Source organism: Drosophila simulans, chromosome 2R (assembly GCF_016746395.2).
Source record: "Drosophila simulans strain w501 chromosome 2R, Prin_Dsim_3.1, whole genome shotgun sequence".
NCBI lineage: Eukaryota > Metazoa > Arthropoda > Insecta > Diptera > Drosophilidae > Drosophila > Drosophila simulans.
In genome coordinates this window covers 13,371,587-13,392,743 of record NC_052521.2, presented here as the reverse complement: position 1 = coordinate 13,392,743, position 21,157 = coordinate 13,371,587, and the positions used below count along the sequence as shown (strand labels likewise).

Below are 21,157 nucleotides of genomic sequence, written 5' to 3'. Positions count from 1 at the left end.
AAATTAAAATAATCATATCATAGAAAAACTATTTTATTAGATGGATTGCTTCAAGCTGGGAACTGAAATCTCTTGCATTAACTAAATGGTACGAAGGTCTTGAATCGGATAAATGCTAATATCATTAACATGCTGGCTCTGATCTTAGGTCTCAGGCTTTCTCAATTGATGCCAAATACTCTTTGTAGCGCTGTTCCTGCTGCTGTTGGAGTTTCTGCAGCTTCTTGATCTGTCCTTTGCTGACCTCTTTGCCCTCCTTGTCGTGAGTGGGAAGGCCCTACAAAAAATTGTGCAAAATTCTATCATATTTGGTACTTAGGTTTTAATATTGCATGGCTTACATTGTCGTCGAACGCCGAGTACTTTTCGGTTTCGCCCAGGAACATTTCCTTGGGATTCACACGACGCTGGGCTTCTTTGGCCGCAGCAGCCTCCGCAGCCGCCTGCTTCTTGCGCTCCTTTTCTGCTGCCTTCTCCGCTTCGGCGGCCAGCTTTGCCTCCCGTTCTCGTAAAAGTGAGTCGCGGTCGACCAGCTTCACGGCGTACTTTCCAATATCCTTGTCCTCCAGTCGCACGCCCAAATTTGGCAGCACATTGTCGCGTAGATCATCGCAGAGCTTCAGGATGTCAAAGGCCTTCAGGGTCTTGGCTTGCTCCCGCACCAAGTAACGGAATTCAGCCAGCGATTGAACGTAAGGCAAGACCGTAGTTTCTAAATCTGCGCCGGCAGCTTGTGCTCCTGAGCCACCACTGACGGGGAATCCAATGCCACCGCGAGGACCAGATATTGCGCCAAACACATGCAACAGATCCGTGATATATGTGGCCACGTTTCGGAGCAGCAGACTGTTGAGTCTAGTCTTATTGTCGCGAATGTAGACATTGGACACGGATACCAGCTCTCGAATAGCGTCAAGGGCGCTGCGAGTATCAATGTTGTCTGCGAGAATAGATAGAACAATATTATATATTTAAGGGCGATTTAATCCATTGATTACTCACCACACAAGCTAGCATGTACTAGGACCTGAGCATTGGAGAATTTTTTCTGCAAAGCCGCCTCAACTTCTGTCCAGGCATCAAACTGCCGGCGGGGCTCTTCGGAGAGCACATGCCGCGTCAGATCCTTGACATTCAGGAAGAACTCCTGCAACAAATACAGGTTAAATGAAAAACATAACTAAACTTAAGATTACTTCGTCTTACATTGAGGAACTTTTCGTATTGGGTGGCCATTTCCATGGTGTTTTCTGAGTAGTCGAGCGTATCCTTCCACGAGTGCAGCAGGAAGGCCAGTCGCAGCTGGGTGGCGGAGTGTTTCTTTAGAGCTTCCTGGATGGTGACAAAGTTCTTCAGCGACTTGGACATCTTGCAGCCAGCGATGGTGAGGTGACCCGTATGCAGGAAGTACTTAACCCACTCCGACTCATTAAAAGCGGCCTCCGATTGGGCCAGCTCGTTGTCGTGATGAGGGAACTTTAAGTCCACACCGCCAGTGTGTATATCAAACGTGGGCCCAAAGATATCCGAGGCCATGGCCGAGCATTCAATGTGCCAGCCTGGACGGCCCTTGCCCCATGGGCTATCCCACCAGGGTTCGCCGGCTTTGCTCGCCTTCCACAAGGCAAAGTCATTGGCAGAACGCTTCTCGGAGAGCCGATCCTCTGCGGCGGACAGATCGCCTTCACCTTCTTGCAGGGACTTGGTGTCGCCATATGCTTCTGGCACCAGCTTAGCATAATGATGCTTTTCCCTCTTGTCGAAGCCATTTACATCGAAGTAAACGGAGTTGTTGGCTGCATAAGCCAAGCCGTTGTCGATAATCTTTTGAATGAAGGTGACGATTTGCGGCACGTACTCCGAAACCCGAGTTAAAACATCTGGCGGGAGAATCTATAAACATGGAATTAGCAAATGATTCAACTTTCTTAGTAATGCGATGACTCACATTCAGCGATTTCATGTCGTTGTGGAACTGATCTTCCCAGTAGCGCGGCAGTGCCTCAAATACTGCATTATCATTGATCTGGGCGCCCTTTAGCGAGTCCAACCAGTCTGAGATGGGATCCTTGGCTTCGTTAAGGTAGAGCAGCCGCTTCTCGGAGATCTCCCGCTCATCGCCCTTGCCAACCGCCTTGGTCAGCGCCTCCACGGCATCGTTCATCCGCTGCAGTGTCTTGTCGAGCATAATCTTCTTGTCGGGATCAGTATTCTTGGCGCATGTATCCTGAAACCGCTGCAGTACCTCCTTTTGCTGACCCAGCAGCTCATCCAGTGGCAGCTTTTGCGCCTCAGCAGCGTACTCCTCGAAGAGATGATTCTGCCGCGCACGCCTTATGATCTTGTCGTCGATGTCCGTAATGTTCATCACATAGTGGATGTTGTAGCCAAAGTAGTCGGACAGAATGCGCCGCAAAATATCGAAGGAAATGTAAGATCTGTGTAGTACGTAGGGGGAAGATAAGATTAAATGCACAGATGGTGATGTGGCGACCAAACCTACCTGGCATGCCCCATGTGGGAGGCATCGTAGACGGTGGGTCCGCAGCTATACCACGTTACATTATTTCCGTCCAGCGGCACGAAGTCCTCCTTCTGTCGCGTGAGGCTGTTGAACAGCTTCAGTTTCGGCCGATCCACCGCCTCGGGAGCTTGCCACGCCGGTTGCCCACGTTTCGACATTATCTTTCCGTTCTATATATGCGCACGTATAAACAGTCAGTCGCTTCTGCACTTGCAAATGCGGCAAAGTTTCATCAGCTTGTGAGCAACAGCTGGTTTTTGGCAGGTGGCAGCGCCGCACGGAGTTGCCACACTGGCTATGTATTGAACGGATTTCTAACGGTCTGCTATGTCAGTTTCAGGAGGAGATTGCTAGTCCTCGAAGGCAGACGTTTAAGGATGCAATAATGCAGTCCAGTTTCATAGGAAAGTAGGATGCGGAAGCGAATATCTGAGCAAAAGGATGGTAACAATAAGAATATAAAAATAAATCGAACACGATACTGATATTATTTATAACACCTTTTGAGAACATTGGATTTTTAAGGATTTAATAAACTAACGTAATCAGACACCTTCCTATTTTGCGTTCTTTTTTTTGGAACCTCCGCCGGTGGCTTTTTGAGTGCGTCCCAACTGCATTTCCTTTAACTTTGCATCCAGACGCTTTTTCGCATTCTTCACATCCTCCTCCTGTCTGATGGTTTTCGCCGGCTTCGGGTGCAGGAACTTCTTGCGCTCGTCCCGCTTGATCTCCTCGCCACATCCGTGCACCTCTGGCAGTCCGTGCTTGAAGCAGAATCTCTTCTTGCAATGCTGACAGTCCTGGCCCATCAGGCTGGTTTTGGTCTTGCAGCGCGGATAGTCGCAGAGGTTATCCACTTCCTTGACGGCTGTCAGCACATCGTCCAGCTTGAGATCCACCACCTGGCTGGGAATCCCCTCCAGCAGCTCCAATGTGTTGTTTGTCCCATAGTCAACTCTTTTTCCTGGTTTTGCGGGCGGGAACAGGGGAGCATCTTCAGTTTTCGACGAGGTAGAGGGTTTGTTTGGATCGTCTGCGGAAAATCATCTCATTAATGACCAAAACTTAAGCAATTCTTGCGACAGTTAGCACCTGCCATTGAAAAATCACTCAAATTCGCCTAATATTTATGATGTTTTGCTAATTTCGTTTAATTTACATTTAAAGTCTAGAGATGAGAGTTGCAAGACGTAAACAGCTGACTGTCAATCGATAGGTCGATGATAGCAAGCAGTGCAAGCAGATGAATGTTATTGTCAGAAGTTAATTATTTGACTTAATTTAAAGATATTGCAAAGCTACTATTTAAAATAAGTCATGATTAGCTTGAGAAGCATGTTTTCAATGACAAATTATTTTCCCACAAAAAGAATTAAACACCCCACAGATTAAATACTTCAGTAATGTTATTGTCGATTTATCTAGTTACTACACGCAGGTCAATAAACGTTATAAAGCTTAAATTATTTAACCAATCTTCGACGGCTTTCAATAGTGCGTAATTTTTGTAAACTTTTTACTTTAATGTGGAACATTCATTTCCTGTGTATAATATGTGTATATCCATCTAAAAGCCGCGTATATACGTTTAGTAATTGCAATTGTTGTTGGTTTGATTTAAATGCCAATGGTGCAGACATCTGTGATCCAGCTTCGGGATTCCTAAATCGCATGCCCAATATATGTACATAGCTAGTCGTTGTACGTATCTATCCAATGGTACGTTCTATGGTACGATTACAATTTGTTGTCACAAGGACAAGCTGCGCTTTCTCCTGCTCCGGTGATCGCGGCATGGATCGCCTTGGCCACATATTCAACGTTGCCCGTATTCAGGCCACTCATGCTGATGCGTCCCGTCTTCAGCAGGTAAATGTGGTACCGGTCGATCAGCACGCGAACGTGGCTCTCGTTCAGACCGGTGTAGGAGAACATGCCGATCTGGTTGACAATGTGATCCCAGGTGCCGGGTGTGCCCAAGGCCACCAGCTTGTCACGCAAAGCCGTACGCATCTCGCGGATGCGGCTCGACATAGCCTGAATGGAGGCCATCCACTCCTTGCGCAGCTCCGGTGTGTTTAGGACCTTGGAAACGATGCGAGCTCCATACGCGGGCGGATTCGAGTACTGTCCACGAATGAGCAGCGTCAGCTGAGAGTGAACTGCTGCCTTGGTAGCGCCATTCTTTTGCACCACCGTCAGGTTGCCGGCACGTTCGCAGTAGAGGCCAAAGTTCTTGGCGAACGACTGGCAGGCGAAGAGCTCGAAGCCACGCTGCACGAAAAACCTAACGGCCCAGGCATCGCGATCGGGATCACCACTGGCAAAGCCCTGGTAAGCCGAATCGAACAGCGGGAACAACTTCTTCTTCTCCATCAGATCGGCCAGCTCGGTCCACTGCTCCTGGGTGGGATCAATGCCGGTGGGATTGTGGGCACAGGCGTGCAGAATGATCACAGCACCGGGCGGAGCATCGTTCAGATCGGCCAGCATGTTCTTGAAGTCCAACTGGCGTTTATTTTGGTCCCAGTAGCGGTACGATTTCACGGTCGTAAAGCCGGCATCGCAAAAGATCTTGTGGTGATTCTCCCACGTGGGGTTCGAGTAGTAAACCACATTGCGATTCAGTTGTGTGTGCAGGAAATCGGCGGCAATGCGCAGGGCACCCGTGCCCGAAATGGTCTGCACTCCAAAGGCCTACAAGAATAAATCAGCCTAATAAAAGAGTACATATTTTTAGGATGAGCCCCAACTTACGCGATTCTCCTTGATGGCAGGGGAATCAGCACCCAGAACCAATTCAGTGGCCGCATTGGTGAATGTCTCGAGTCCTGCAAAACAGAATCATTGTGTTTACTGATTTACTATGATGAAAATATGGCATTTACTTACCGGTCACTGGCAAATACTCGTGGTTAACCTGCTCATCGCTGGCAATGCAGATTTCCGTCTTGCGCACCACAGGCAAGACCCAGGGAACTCCCGCATCTGTCCTGTAAGCTGCGAACGAAGGAAACCACAGATCCAATGAGTAACCCAATTTATTCGAAGTCCACTGATTTCTCAAGAGTTTAGGGAAATACATGGGTCAAAGTGCTAAAATCCGTACAATATACAGGTCTTATCTGAGTGCTCTTAACAAGCCTAATCAATCCGCATTGCTATAGGCCATTTGATAGCGTTTTCATGCTTTGTTTCTAGGCCAATTTATTTATTTATTGGCGCAACTGAAAAACACTGGCATCGTGTTATTCGAAACCAATTGAATGAATTGGTCTGGTAATGTTTATACTTTTGCAGCATTGTAAATAAAAGCGAAAGCGTGATAAACAAGCCATAACGACAATAAATTGACGGAAATGAGAAGAATGAGTATATGAGCTCATTTAAACATCCATTTGCTAAAGTTAATATTATAACACGATCTGATCTTATATTAAAGATGCCTTTTGTAAATCAGCTGATTTATGCTATGAATATACATATTTATTAATTCTAATGCTACTAAAATAAAAATACGTTGAATAAATTGGCATAATCATTTACACGAGCAAGGGTTAATGACTCTTGGCTTCGCGAGCAAAACAAAAATACAATAATCAGCGACTCTGCTGGTGGGAATTGTTATTCAAATTATGCAATAACATACATAAATATAGAAAAGGTGAAGTGGCCACCGTTCAAATCAGCAAAATTGCTCTTGGACGACCCGGCGGTAACATTGTTATTGTCGTTCCTGCAGATTGCCGCTGGCTAGATGAAGTGGAGGAAATGGATGGATGTGGTGTACCTGCCAAGAGCACCAAACACTAGTGGCTTATCATCATCCGCCACACAAAAACATACATGGGCAATAAATAAATACGGTGTTAGCTGACGTCAGAAGAAAATTTTGAACAAAGAAAGTCGCAGGAGAAATTCTCTACTAAGAAAATTGGATTCCGAATTAAAACATTTAAAATTCTAATGAGCATCTGAAACAAAATAGTATATGCAAAATATGTAAATAAGTAATTTACAAACTTGTCGAAATATTTAACAACAGAGTAGAGTATTTGACTTGTTTACACACACGAAATCCACAATTGGTTATAAGCCAACTAATTGGAAAGCAAGAAGGATGGAAAAATCTGTGCAATTCATATGCCACTTTGACTTCCAAATGACCTCCAGCAGAGTGGCCTGTTGGGTGGGAACGGAAACGGGCGTTCCAGCGGTGCGGGGGGTGGAGAAATGCAAGGGCGAGCCAACTAACAAATGATAGCAAATTGAGCCGCACACAAATACAGCCGGCTAAGCAATACACATACTTATTATATACATATGCACATACACATATGTACTTTTGGCTGCGTGGGGGGAGGGGTGCAATAGAACTTTAGAACTTACCGCCCACCGACAAATTGACCTTGTTGGGATTGCTGTCATCCTTGAAGGCCTGCGTCAGGGCGAAGACCTCGATGGCGGGTCCTTTTGGAACGTCGGCGTAGATGGACATCGCGGATTGCTTGGGAAACAGGTCCAAACGGAGCGACAATAACAAATAAATTAATTTGGAATAGTGTCGGTGAAGACGGCCAAAAGTAGTGTGGCTGCACTTGTCTAAATCAAATTGGCCCACAAAAAGCTCAGTTGATGCAAGTAATCGAAATTATCGATATTTATACTAAAAAATCACTGAAAAAAATTATGACACGGAACTTAAAAAAAAATTCTGAATGCATGAATTTTTATTTAATGGCTAAATAAAATGCAGTTAAAATTTAAGCAAAATCGATTTTCACGTTTCGGGGCTAATGCACTGACTTCAAAGAGCTGCTCCTACCTGCAAGTTCTGTAATAAACCGGGATAATTAAGTCGTCTTAAAATAATAAACATTTTTGAACGTTTTGCTTAAAATTTTGAAGCAACAATCTCAGAAGCAGTAAAATAACAAATAACTCAAAACGAAAATATAAAGGCACCTTTAAAAAAATGTTTGTTCTGTTCCCAAAAAAGTCGAACGCAATAGAGGAAAGTGATTTTAAATGTTTCTTTATTGCCCCGGATGATTTCCTTAGTTGCTAAACAATTAGTTTGGTTTATTCTTAGCCAAATATCGATGGACCAATATTTGATTGCTCGCAGTCTTTATGTCTTCGCTTTCAATTTGCGTTCCAATTAGGCTAGCATTCGATTGAGATTCAACAAATAAAAAAAGCAAACTCGAGGACTGATTGGTGTTGGTTTTGGTTCAAAATAGTTTTGCTGTAATATTCAGTAATTGCTGAGGGTGCGCACATTTCTCCAATTCGTTACACAACTAACTAAAGCTATGATTAAAATTATGTTCAGTGTAAAACTAAGGCGTTATGATAAAATTGATTAAATAGACTACGCACTTATACAATGGCCCGGTGCTTATCTATATTTACAATTCATATTAAATATACATTCGTTAATATAAATATCCAAACTGCACGACCCACGCATTCGATGCCTGAGATAATCTATTTACATTATCCGATCTGAGGGAGCACTTCTTCGAATGCGAGTCCGCTTGAAACTCTTGCTAACTTTGATTTAGTCTAAAATACCAGAGCTAGACCTATCTACGACTACGTGGATGAAGCAAGGTATCCTGGGTACCCAAGACCTTTGACGTTTACAAGTAAAATGATCTGTGTAATGTTATGACTTGGTGAGTGATTGAGTGCCTGGGTGAGAGTTTTTCATTTTGTTTGTATATATATCTACAAATCGGTGTGGCGTGCTTGAACGTGTTGGCATGGTGGTCCTTTCCCCCATTTCCTCCTTCCTCCGATCCTTCCCAATAGGAACATCAACATCGGGGACTTGTTAGCCCAACTGAGCAAGGTGTCCCCATCCCCGTAAGCGCCCAGTACGATCCGATGCGGGATGTGCGTGGTGCGAGTGACCGTAAATTAAATTAAAGATGGTTTTCAGTCAGTATCAGTTCACCCGGCATGCCATCGGAGCTCTGAGTGCGCAGCATAACCTCCAGAATCGGCTGGTATTAGGCAATCTGACCGCGCTCATCCCGCTGCTGTTGCTGAGCCGTGGCATCTAAAAGGTACAATCAATACACATCCATTAGAACCTTGTTCCGCCAAACAAAGCACACAGAAAGCCATGAAGAACAGGGTATGGGTTAGGGTCAAGTAACTGAGATTAGTACAACGCAACTATGGAACGCACGCAGAACAGAACGGTTTAACGAAATTTAGAGCATTCCACCTACCGGGAACTGGGCCAAAATAAAGTTATCATTTGGTGCCGCGCACCAGAATACATATTTCATATTTTGAGCTATCACGTGCGTTCGCGCAGCGCGATGTCAGTGCAAAGGACCAGGCAGTCCGAGTTGAAGGACTCGACGTCCTTTTGCCCGCTGGCCAAGGCGACTGACGATCGAACCGCCCGCGCTCCCTGGTCGCCTGGCAATATCAAACGGAAGACAGTTGAGCCAAAGAGTGGCAAATAAGACACCTTCTGATTAAAGAGTAACCATTGTTCTAACAATTATAGAATCAATAGACCTTAGTTTTCTTTCAACAAATTACATTTGCTCAGACCTTTTCGGTTACTTTTTAATCAGAAAGCTAATAGATAGTTGAGAAAGGGGCATTTAGAGCTCAATCCAACCCATGCTTACCTTGCAGTCCTCGCGTGGCATTGTACTTGTCTTTGATGATGAAGCAGGCGGTGAATATGAAGAAAATGCCACCCAGCACCTCCACAAAACTGGTGGAGAAGAGCGCATACTGCAGTCCCTCGAACTGCTCCACATCAGAGTACTAAAATAAGCAAAAACAGGGAGTTAGTCAGAGTGAACTCTTGTTTAAGTGGATTCCACATACCTCCTGAGAGGCTGCCGAGCGCGCTGTTTCGATCAAACTGGTGGTGGCTTCCGTGATCACCTGGGTGGCATTGCTGATCGCGGATCCTGCCACTTGTGACATGCTTCGCAGCTCGGTGGTCAGTCCAGAGTCGCTGGGGTTCTTGTGCAGGTGCTTCATGATGGCCTCGGAGATCTATGGAAATGGGATATTTAGTAACTACTACTTTTGGAGTATAGCAATCCTTTGAATACTTACTGCGCCCACCAAATACGGACTGCCGGCATCGCCCAGTGCGTGTGAGATGAGAATTTGGAAGGCCTCGGCTGTAGAACGCCGCGTGGGAACCACCACATACTATGTAACAAAAATGAAAGGGTTATTAAGGTTTTGTTTGAATTCTGGCGCCAAAGTGCAAGAGCAACAACAAAATGCAAAGCAAATAATGAAAGCAAAAGCCACAACCGATTCTTAAGCTACGACTATCGATTAAACCAGCTATCGGTGCAGTTGAAGATACATTCTTGGGGCGACTAGGTGTTAAAGCCTTATAGGTTCGCTCCAGAAAGTATTCTACATTGCGACCGAAACTAAAATAATTGATTAAAAACAAATAAGAACAAAGTGATTAAAGCGATAATGCGTGTGTAGGTGTAGGTGTGTGTGCCAACAGCAGATTCAAATTTGCCAAAAGCTCGCCAGAGATGGAGCCACTCAAGAATTTCGGGAGCAAACAAAGAACAGGTTCCCAAAAGAAAAGCCACATTTGCATTGCGTTCTCAGGTTGGAGTCTAACCAGATGGGAACAGTTGGCGAGCCTGGCTGGGAACACTGTGAGAGCACTCTGCTTAGCGAGGGTGGATCGGTAAGTAGTGAGCTGATCTATTTAAATTGAATCTGTGGCAATTTGTTGTCTGCTTAACTGTTGTTGGCCACATTAAGTTTTTACTGTTATAACTACAGGTGATACGATGCGTGTGTGTGTTAAGCAGTGTGTTTTGTGTGCATGTATGTATAATGCGGAAAAGCGAAAAAAGTTACGCAAAATACCTATGACATTACAGCAGTTCCCTTTTACCTTGTGCTGATCTTGTGGAGCTGCAAAAACAATGGCTACAAAAGTGCCCAGATAATGGCAATCTCTAATCACGGTACCGCTTATCGCCGGCACCAATTAATATAACGCCACCAAGGTGGGCCGATCGCCCCGTTTTTTTTTTTTTTTTTTTTTTGGGTTAGATAATCGAGTGAGTTTTTGGGTGGCAAGCGAAATCCGTTTGCTTATTTCTGTCACGGAATCGTTTGCAATGGCACACAATGGTCACAAAAAAAAAAAAAAAAAAAAAACAGAAGAGGAACCAAGTGCGTGGTCAAAAGGCAATGCATTAAAGGGGGCGTGAGTTGGGGTACTATATGCATATATACCTATATATATCCGCACGTATATGTACTATATACTGCCTCTGCTCTGACGTACTGCCAAATTTAGAACAGCCCCTCGTACGTACAAAATACGTACGTATCTATCGAAAGGAATTACGTCCACGGATTTCCATATCCACTATCTATATCTAGTCATCAGCTGCTTCTATATATGTGAGATATGGTATAACTTCCAGCTACTTACAGGGTTTACCCAACTTTCAGTATCTTGAGACACCTACGCAATTGAATGGGGTCATTTTTATCAATCTGGGTTACTTAATCTTTTAAGGCTTTTTTTAATGACATAAGCTGTGTATTATAAACCGTATTTGTTCTAGTGTGGAAACTAATTCAATTAAAAAACCTTTTCATCTTTTAGTTTATGATTTGTTTATACTTTCTCAAGTTTACCCCAAAAATCCTGTCTAAATGCGATAGTACAAATATATATGATTCACTGTTTTGGTTTTTTAATTTCCTTATCACTTATCACTGGCTTATCTCCGCGAAGCCGACAAACGTGACTACCCCGGAAGATAACCCCCGAAATTTAGTGAACCAGAGAAGAGAATCTAATATAAATACGAATATTTCGACACTAGGTCTCGTGAAATGGGGCTGAAGATGAAGTGCGGGTTGGTTTCCATTGCAATTTGGGAAAGTGCGATGGTTTAATAAGAATATACGACCTCCACTGGGGGTTGAGTGTGGAAATATTTGCACACTGCAAGTGTTTTCGGGGGTTGGACACTCCCTCCCTCCTTTGCCTCCCCAAAAAGTGGGGTCCATGAGGGATGAAAGTAAAATTGATAAGATGACAAAACTCTACGTTGATTACATTTACAAAAAGCAATAAGGCGATATAAATTGGTCTTATCTCGTGGGATTACATGACTTGCAAGGAATGATAATCTACGGGGGCCTTCGGAACTTTAAGACATGTAACTGCCCTTAAAGTTCTTCGGTTTACTGAACTCAAAAAACCGCACCCAAAAATCATGAAACAACCACAAAATGGAGTATCAGATGACCACCACCAGTTGTAAAAGATGCGGGTAAAGACAACAAATACATAATTTAAGTAAACTAAAGTTAAGGCAATTGTGAGTAGGCAAGCTGTGTGTGTGTGTGTGTGTTGGTGGGTGTGTTGTGTGTGTGTGCGTGTGTTACTCATTATAACAGTAAAAAGTTAATGCTATAACTAAGGTTTTTCTGTGTGTAGTTACAGTTACGATACTCAAACAATACGTGTGTGTGCAAAATTACAGAAAGCATTTGATATCCGGGACCACAGGTGTCTCCCGTTCTGAGGAACTTGGCTTACCAGCAGTATGTCCGCAACAATTGCCCAATTCAAATTTAAAGCTAACTGCCCGAAAAATATGAGTGCATAGGTGCCAACCGAATTGCTGTTGACCAGGAGACAGGCGCCCGTCAGCAGCGGCGCACTCACAAGCAGCCCAAAGGCGCAGATCACCGGATCCGCCGTGGGATAACGCTTAACCAGGTACTGGGACAGGAACGAGCCCAGCGGCACGCCCAGCAGGCCCGCCAACATGGTGATGACTCCGAAGTTGAACGCAACACTAAGGGCGGGGTTTGGAATTTCGGGGTACATTCGGTTAGTTATGCCAAAGCTTGAGAACCCCGACATACACTACAACGTCCTTATCCATCGCATGGAGCTCCTAATCATTGGGAACACTAGCTCCAAATGGATAACAACGCTTTCGTGCATTCTGGGCATTAACAATTAAACGAGCGTTGGGGGGTTAGGGCAAGTTTTGGGGTCTAACGTAGAGCTCCCCTTTCAAGAATGGCTTTCAATAATCGGCTGGCTGGCTTTTAGCATTTGATTCCTGCGCTTTCATTGCTTCTACTGCTGCTGCTGCTGCATCTTGTTTCTGCCATCTTACCAGTAGGATGTCGGCTACAATGGACCAGCACAGGTTCAGTGCCACCTGGGCCACGAAAACGAAGAAAAAGCACAGGCTCTCGCTCGTCTGCGGCACCACGAGAGCAGCGAAGACCATCGGAGCCGAGATGAAGAGTCCCACCGCACAGATGTACGGATCACAGTTCTCGTAGCGACCCCTCAGTCGCTGGGCCAGAAAGGAGCCCATAGGAACTCCGATGAGTCCGGCCAACATGGCCACCAGACCAAACTTGTACGAGATGCTTGACGACGGATCGGAAATCATTGTAAGGCGCACAGCTCGATATTTGGGGGTTGGGGTATTTTTGGGGGCTCGGTGTCAAAAGGATGGGCTTAAGCCCCATTTTCACGATTGGTTTGTTTATAGATATTCAAGGCATCGAAGCAAGGGTTTTTTATATGGATCAAAGTCGTGAAAATGGAGCTTTGGGTTACCAAGGGCGGGTACACTTACTCGTCCTGGACAATGTTCTCGTTGCCGGGCTGCATCTTCATGCCTAGATAGATGAAGGAAGGTCCCCACCAGGCCAGAGCTCCTGCGACGAAGGCAACGCACGTGAATCCAGCCGTGGAGAGCATGAAGGAACGGTTCTTGACCAACGCCTTGATGTCCTGCTTGTAGGTAGTGGCCTCCAGATTGTGCGATCCCTCGCTGTGACCCCGCACCGGATCCTTGATGAGCAAGATGAGGAAAACGGCCACAATGCCCAGAATGGGCGTGACCCTCAGAGCCCAGCGCCAATCGTTGGCCAGGTGCGCCGTCTTGGATCCCACAATGTATCTGTGTTTGGAGAACAAAACAAAGGGGTAATTGATGAGACCGATCCTGATGAATTGACTCTTGGTCCGCGCGCTGCATTGGCACCCAATTAGACGTTGCATAATTTCCAATCAACCCGCCCAATTGACCCAGCACTCTAATTGAATTAGAGAACCTTCAATTGTCGGCATTCCAAAAGTAAATCAATTTCAATTCCAATTTACAAAAGCATACAGTCACGTGTCTCTTCTCACGCTTCGCCAGTGAAAATTGCTGATTATCATCCGTCCTCAAACTTTGGCCCCCATCGCCTGTTGCCGGCAGATGATAAGGCGCATTCGTAGACGGATGATAAGGGCCCATCCTCCCGGACTGTTGATCATTGACCTGGACATTGGCCGGCAATGTCAAGAGGGGTACACTCACCCCAGACCGGATCCCACGGGTATGGCAAAGTAGAACAGTGCCAGCATCTTGGAGCGCATGTCGTGCACGAACAGATCCGAGATGATCGTCGGTGCGATGGTGCTGTACGATGCCTCGCCGATCCCGACCAGCGCCCTGAAGGCGATGAACCAGCCAAACTGCTTCATGAACGACCCCAGTAGGGTGGTGGTGCTCCACAGACCCACGCCCACCGCCATTATCCAGGGGCGGGAGTAGCGATCGCCCAGATAGCCGAAGATGGGGGCGCACACCATGTACGAGATAACGAAGACCGTCTGGAGAAGTCCGGCACTGTCATTGCCAATATCGAAATCAGTTCGGACATCTGTGAGGACTCCTGGAAGATGAAAGGATAAAGCGGGTTAGATCCTTTTCGAAATGTACTTTTTAGAAAAGTGGTATCGGTGGAGATGTAAATGAACTTATACCTTATATATTACTCTTTTATTAGCATTATGTATTAGGAATTCGCGTGATGTGTGATATACATTGTATACATTGTACTTCGTACATATCAGACCATCCTCAGCGGGAGTTGTTAATTGACAAAGCAAATAAATCGTTAATACAAGTCTGCTGCATTCGAGTGTTTTACGTAAGCCCCAAATTGTTCAGTTTAGCAGGGAGATGGATATATCTATAATTAGCACTCCCCAGTCATTGTAGCCCCACTATGCCGGCACAAAAATTCCGGAAATGTGGCGTGTGCTTTTATGGGTCATCATATTTTCCCCAGAGGGCCATTAATTAACCCATCGATATCTATTAAAGAGCATCCTACATACGAGTATATATGAAAAGATAGTACCAACTTTAATTGATCAAATTTGATACAACGCCCATTTTTGTCGTTATCTTTGTACTGGTAATATCTGCAATCGATAATTAAGGGTGTGACAATCTGTTGGATTTCAGTGTCATTATTTATCTTAAAATAACATTGACAATGTAAATATATCATAATCATGCTGTTTATAGCCTCGAATAGTAAGTACTGATAAGATCCGCAACTTTTTATCAGCTGAAGGATAGCTTTTCAATTGGTAACAATCGAAGTGTTGATCAATCTTACTATTTATCGCTACATATCAATATCGTACTAGTTATTGCGTAGCTCCGATAATCAATGTATCGATCTAATGCATCGTCATGCAAATCTGTGTCATGATTTGAATATCGATCGCTGCGATCACCTTCGCACACATTTTCTCAGGTTTGTGGGTATATATTTCCTGCACGTCTCGTCTTCAGCTTTTCGACGTTTAAAAATTCATTAACAAACGGATGTGCAACTAGCGAATTAATTGACAAACGACCTTCGTCAATAACTGTTAGCCGATCTAACGCTACTTCCTACATTCTACATGCAGCTCAAAATAAAAACAAAAACCGCTATTAAGCTCCGTATTTCTATTCGTCTCTCTTCGTACATTGGCCTTTGCGGAATGGCCAAAATAAAATAACTACCTAAAGTGCTTGAGTACCCAAAAATAAACAACGGCCCACAAAATCAAGTGGGCGAGGGAGAGAGTGGGAAGAGAGAGAGAGAAGGAGTGTGTCTGAGATCAGAAGCCGGCAAATGCAGCAGCAACAACAATGACACACAGAAAGCTCAACAAGTTGTGCCCCAAAAAGAGAGAGCGAGCGAGTGAGAGCCGCAAAGAGACCTCAAGAGAGAGAGAGAGCCGAAGCTCCACGAACCCCCGCGAACCGAAGCGAAACGTGGCACGAAGCAGCCAAGTTGCAGTGAATCAGCCTTTGCTTTTTAATTATTCCATTTTCTGGGTCTTTTTGCTCATTTCGCTTTGAGAAATTTATCGTACGATGTTTTTCGACCAATCAGCGTGTTTGTTTGCCTTGCCTAGTGACGTAACGGTTGGGGGACGCCACGCGATAAGTCTGTGTGCGTGTGTGTGCGTGTGTGTGTGTGTCTGTGTGTGCACTGCATTGCGATTGTGGGCTGAGAGTGGCAGGCGGAGAGAGGTGGAGAAGGGGGCACAGTGGGGCTGGTCTGGGTGAGGCATTCCTTATGCATATATGTACATATATATAAATATATATATATATATATTGCTATCTCGTACACTCAACGAGTAATCTCATTCCACGCAAGGAATTCCTTTTGTTTATGGGCAATTCTTGGTCAAAAACAAAAAAAGAAAAAGTCAAAGCCACTAGGAATACGTAGGTACATACCTCCCTCCCTTTACCATTTTTCCCCACTTTTGGGGAAGTTTCGTCAACGTATTTGGTATTTGCCGGCTGTCGCATTTTTAGAACCTGTTTATCTCTCTGTCTGCATTCTCTCTTTGGCTTGTTCTCTCTTGTGCCCAATAAACGCGACAGTGGAATTCGCAATGCTAGGTTTTACTACAAATAATATTTGGACTTCCCCAAGAGGCGAACTTTCTGGAAACCAGACAATGACAAGTGGCAATTACTATAAGACTGAAAATAATTTCTATTACTTGAGCAATACAAATTCCAGAAGTCCAAATTCCGAAGTACTACTCATGTAAATCCGTTTTGAAGACGGAAAATTTGATATTATTACTATGTTATACATATGTTTTTAAAAAATAAACTTCGGATTGAAATAAGTGTTTTATTTTCCGATTTCAACGAAGCTTATCACTATCAGAACGCACTGTACTGTGGCCAGAGAAATCTGTAGAACGTTGATCCGTTTAAAATGCCAATATTTATAACCAGGCAACTGCAAAAGGCACAACAACAAAGCCGGGACTCTCATTACCATGAATGAAAAAGTTGTTTGCGTCCGAAAGTGACTGTTCTCAGTCACTCTCTCCCTCTCTTTCGGCACAACAGCAGTCTATCTCGCTCCGCCCCCCATGTTCTGTGGCGTCTGATGACGTCGGCCTTGAAAAATCGCGCGATATGCAGCGTAAGCTTTAAAATCGGACGATGAATAAACGATGAATATCTGACAGATATTTCGGCCACGAGTCGCAGTCAAAAACTAAAGAAAACCAAAAAAGATAAAAACTCACTGAGGCTGTGACTTTCGCTTGGAATGCATTTGAATGCTTAGCGAAGCACTCGAATTGTGTTTAGAGAAAAGCTTTCTTGCTTTCTTTTCGGCGGGCCAGGTGGAAATCAATTGTGAAAGCGGCGGCGCCCATAGAAAAGTGTTCCAACCATCGCGTTCCAGACATTCCCTACCCCAACCTTTTTTCTACTATTCTACGGATAGTTTTTTATGTGTTTCATTTTGCATTTGCCTTTGGTTAATTCAATTTGTTGCGGCAAAAAGTGTGCACTGCACTTTGCGTAGGTCGTTGACCCAAAAATATACATATGCACACGAGGATGTACATATAAACGTATCTTGAATGCAGAATAGAACCATTGACGTTGAATGTGCGCGCAAACCTCAAACAAAAATGCAAAATACGCTAAGCAAATGCATTTGTTACATCCACGCGTTTTGTGTAACCAAAGAACCTATTCAAATTTGTGGGATACGTAAGTAAACGATCCACACAAGTTTGTTCCATAATTAGAAAATTTGCTGTGGAATTGATTCAGTAAAGTCATTGTGAGTAATATTAATTTCACTCAGTTGGCGATTATTTTCCAAGGGTATTGACGACAATTTCGGTTTGTCAAGGCTGCATATTTTATATTTTCCTTTCATTGTTATTTCTTTCCCCAAACTGCGATGGCAACAAAATGGAAAGTTTTTATGTATCTTTGGTAGGAAAAAAAAAGAAACATTTAAAGCGAATATATAAAAAACCGAACTCAGTGACTTTTGGGTTTAAACAAATGCAAAATATGCACAAAACAAACGTTGAAAAAATGGCACAAAAAAACAAGAAGTAAAAGTGATTGCAAAAGACTTGAAAATAACCAAAAACAGATATATGCCACCGAAATCTCAACTCGATCAATTGACATAGACCATTATTGTGATCGCTTGCTTTGGATGCGGGCCAAGAAAATTACGTCGGAAGCATAGCAGAACGGCAACTTGGTCTATATATCTCAGCCCACATATCTGTTGACCAAAATAAATGCCAGTTCTCGGCCCGATGATCAAAGTTCGCTGTCGGTGCAGAAATTCAATTTACTGTCAACAACAGAATACGATCACGATCATGAATGAAGAGGGGGGCACATCCCATTGTATTTTTTTTTTTGACCAAACGAGGTGGTTATAAAACATCACTACCACGTCAGTAGGTTGGTTTTAGCTTAAAAACCCAGGCGAATTTCAGCAAAGTCGGAGGTCGCAGCCAAAGGCCGAGACGCACTTAAAATTATAATTAAATGCATTCCATTAGGTTGGCCAGACATCAGCTGATACATATGTAAATATGTACATATGTTCGCTTGTATATAGGACGCAAACGCAAACGTGGCAAATGTCGAAATTCGCATTAAATACATAAAGGGCCCCAAGCAATCAGAGCAGTCAGAAGCTAAACAAATAATCACCAAGTAATCTAATCACTGCAAAAAGTGGCCCAAAACTCCACGTGCACTGCAGCTGGTGATCCAATGCAATTGATTGCGCAGCGCGCGTCTGGTTTCAGCCACTTCTTGATAAGGTTCAAAAAAGTGTTAATGATAACAATGCCACTAGCAGAAATGCCAAAACAAAAACCTTGAGCCACCGACCATTGTTTATATGAGTTTTCTATTTCGCCTTGCGCTCGCAGTTTTCTCAAAATAAACAATCAATTAGGCGCCCATGGAAATTATGAAAATATACGAGTACGAGGAGCGGTATATGTTTATATTAAATATAATATGTAAACAGCGTTTTTTTTTTTGTTTCGGTATGTAAGTGTTGTTATCAACCCTTTTGGGTGAGTAATTCCGCTTCCTGTTCTGTTGCAAAAAAGTCGTATGATGTTTTTTTTAGTCACTATATCCGCTGGCTTTACGCGAATCAAAAGCTTATGATTTGTAGCCGCAAAAAAAAGGGTGTAAGATCGATTTCCAATTGCCGCTGAGGCAATCAACTGATAACTAATAGCCAGTGATTTATAATTGCAAATTAATTGCAAATGCACATACAGTAAAAGACATTATCACATGGCCTTGAGTGGAAAAGTTCTGCTGACTCAGGAAGAACTGGCTGTTCAGGTTCACGAAGAAAATGGGAAACTATAACTATAAATATACGATTATTTAGAAATGCATATTAAACGATCGTCTGAGGCGGACTTGTACATATAATAATCAGTCACAACTTGTTTCGCCATGTAACCCGAAACAAGTTTCCAATCGATTTGCACCGCGTTTTGTGTAACTGAGGAGATGTCGCCAGTCGAAGTGCAAGTGCAATCTGTAGTAATCTCATTTTCCAGACACAAGTAAACAGTGAAAAGAACTTCAACAATCAACAAGTGTCCAATGAAAAGCCGCCCGCATGAATTAAGATCCATTTGCTTCGCTAATGTTCTTAATAATAATAAACGCACTAATTATGTGGGCAGTGTGTGTTGTATACCCGTCTGTATTTATGGGTTGAAACATGAGATTACCCTGTAATTGTCACGCGGTCGGGGGACTTTCTGATCGCCGATCGCAATTACCATTACTAAGCTAAGCAGGTCAGGTGCCACCACCGCCCGGCTCACTCACTCCATTTTATCGCACCTGAGTGCTAGAAATAATATACATATGTTTAGGTTTAGGCGAAATGGGTCTTGATTGATTGCCACCCAGTGGAAATGTCCCGAGTTTCGGTGCAAAGCGTAGCGAATGATAAAATGCTCTGTTTTGAATATTTTTGGATCGCGTGATTCACTTGTAAGTAGATTAGTCACTAATCAAATTCTCTCGCTCGCAATCTTTATGGTACATTTTGTAAACAATGGGGACGACTCGCATTGTCGACGATGAGGTAGTAATTTTTAGTATTGTTGATTAGCAGCTGCTAATTAATAACATTATGATTTTGTCACCAGATTTTGTGAAATTTAAATGTTTTCATTTTTAACCATGCGCGAAAATTCAAAATAAAGTGCTTTCTATGGTTCTTATCTAATTTTATAGATAATTTTATACATTTTGGCCTGCCTAATCTTTTGGTCACACAAAAGTTGAGAATTTTACAGCGGTCTATAGCAATCTTCTTCAATAGTGTCAATTAATTTTTCTATCTACTGCGGCAGCAAGCCCCCAAAAACGTATGGAATGCCATAGGAGACCCAACGAAGGATACCCGAACTCACCTGCGATCGTGAAACGATCCATGTAGTTGATGAGGTTGACGAAGCATAGCACGGTGACGGTGAACCACTGCGATCTGCCCACGCTGGAGAGACGCGATGGCACAGCGGCGGATGGTGGTATGCCCGGGATGTGGTGGTGCTCGCCCAGTGGGTGGTGGTGATGGTGGTGGGGACGCAGGCGGTGGCGCTCCTCCTCCATGCTGTCCGTATCCGAGGGCATCAATTGCTGTGACGAGTAGGTCGTAGGCAGTCCGAGCGGCGAGAGATTGGCCACATCCTCGCGACTGCCGCCCTCCTCGGAGGAGCTGCTCCCACTGCTACCGCTGCTCTGGATCATCGCCGGGTTGTCCATGGCGGCCGCCGTTGGGAGCGGTTGGTAGGATTGCTTCTGGTGTTTCAGCGACATTCACCCGATCACTCGATCCTCTCTTCGCGCGCTCTCGCTGTCCTCTTTTGGTTGGAAATTCGCAGAAGGCGGACAACGCGGCAAAAAGTTATTTGCACACGCTCTTTGCTCACGCACACAGAGAAACGGGAACTCGCGATGAAAGCGGTTCAAAGCGAATGCAAAAGAATTTGCTCTTGGCACACCTCCGCGCTTCTCTTTTATAACACTTTTGCCAACTTGTAAGGCCAATTCGAATGTCTACTGAGACACTTCCTCTAATCGCGGTTGTACTTCAAATGTAATCAATGCATTTGCAGTGCTTCTCGCTGTATTTCTTTCTTGTTTCTTCCGCGACGCGAACACTGTTGCCTTTCCAATTGGAGTAAGTGCAATAAGTGTGACCGTCCGGCGACCGCTAATATATACCTGAATCCAATTGGCGATACAAATATCGATGATGCTATCGATAAGCCATGACCATCTGCATATATATCGATTTAAGCCGTATAGCTCTGCCTATCGATAAATACATTTAAAGCAATTTGAAATATATTTTTGTCGCATTTGATACATCATATATTATTATATTAAGAAGCTTAGTTGCGTTCTATTAATTAAAGAATTT

The 21,157-nt window shown here is 44.0% G+C and overlaps 4 protein-coding genes across 8 annotated transcripts; all 4 read right to left on the bottom strand.

The window, feature by feature from the left end:
* Positions 1-17: 17 nt before the first annotated feature.
* On the bottom strand, positions 18-2,822 carry LOC6734712 (cysteine--tRNA ligase, cytoplasmic). The gene is made up of 6 exons (XM_002081683.4): positions 2,504-2,822; positions 1,949-2,438; positions 1,207-1,893; positions 1,003-1,147; positions 342-940; positions 18-277 (listed from the first exon to the last, which is right to left on the bottom strand). Exons 1-6 carry the CDS (start codon positions 2,680-2,682, stop codon positions 152-154), a joined length of 2,226 nt encoding a protein of 741 aa, XP_002081719.1. The 5' UTR covers positions 2,683-2,822; the 3' UTR covers positions 18-151.
* A 167-nt stretch (positions 2,823-2,989) lies between these two features.
* On the bottom strand, positions 2,990-3,779 carry LOC6734711 (DNA-binding protein SMUBP-2). Its single transcript, XM_002081682.4, has 2 exons — positions 3,620-3,779; positions 2,990-3,560 (listed from the first exon to the last, which is right to left on the bottom strand). The coding sequence occupies exons 1-2, from the start codon at positions 3,624-3,626 to the stop codon at positions 3,082-3,084; spliced, it is 486 nt and encodes a 161-aa protein (XP_002081718.1). The 5' UTR covers positions 3,627-3,779; the 3' UTR covers positions 2,990-3,081.
* Positions 3,780-3,915: 136 nt separating this feature from the next.
* LOC6734710 (aspartate aminotransferase, cytoplasmic) lies at positions 3,916-7,473 on the bottom strand. Of its 2 annotated transcripts, XM_002081681.4 has the most exons (5): positions 7,353-7,473; positions 6,917-7,034; positions 5,420-5,527; positions 5,285-5,358; positions 3,916-5,224 (listed from the first exon to the last, which is right to left on the bottom strand). In XM_002081681.4, exons 1-5 carry the CDS (start codon positions 7,404-7,406, stop codon positions 4,265-4,267), a joined length of 1,314 nt encoding a protein of 437 aa, XP_002081717.1. In that variant the 5' UTR covers positions 7,407-7,473; the 3' UTR covers positions 3,916-4,264. The 2 variants fall into 2 exon arrangements, with proteins under 2 accessions (XP_002081717.1, XP_016027922.1); XM_016168201.3 differs by lacking the exon at positions 7,353-7,473 and having other exon boundaries at positions 6,917-7,148.
* Positions 7,474-7,546: 73 nt separating this feature from the next.
* LOC6734709 (protein spinster) lies at positions 7,547-20,971 on the bottom strand. 4 transcript variants are annotated; one of them, XR_001599712.3, is made up of 9 exons: positions 20,145-20,971; positions 13,915-14,272; positions 13,183-13,509; positions 12,709-12,970; positions 9,626-9,724; positions 9,389-9,562; positions 9,184-9,325; positions 8,770-8,965; positions 7,547-8,594 (listed from the first exon to the last, which is right to left on the bottom strand). XR_001599712.3 is itself a non-coding variant. In XM_016168199.3 (8 exons), the coding sequence occupies exons 1-8, from the start codon at positions 20,548-20,550 to the stop codon at positions 8,545-8,547; spliced, it is 1,818 nt and encodes a 605-aa protein (XP_016027920.1). In that variant the 5' UTR covers positions 20,551-20,970; the 3' UTR covers positions 7,547-8,544. The 4 variants fall into 4 exon arrangements, 2 of the variants coding, with proteins under 2 accessions (XP_016027920.1, XP_016027921.1); XR_001599713.3 differs by lacking the exon at positions 12,709-12,970 and adding an exon at positions 12,117-12,378; XM_016168199.3 differs by lacking the exon at positions 8,770-8,965 and having other exon boundaries at positions 20,145-20,970.
* Between the last annotated feature and the right edge of the window lie 186 nt (positions 20,972-21,157).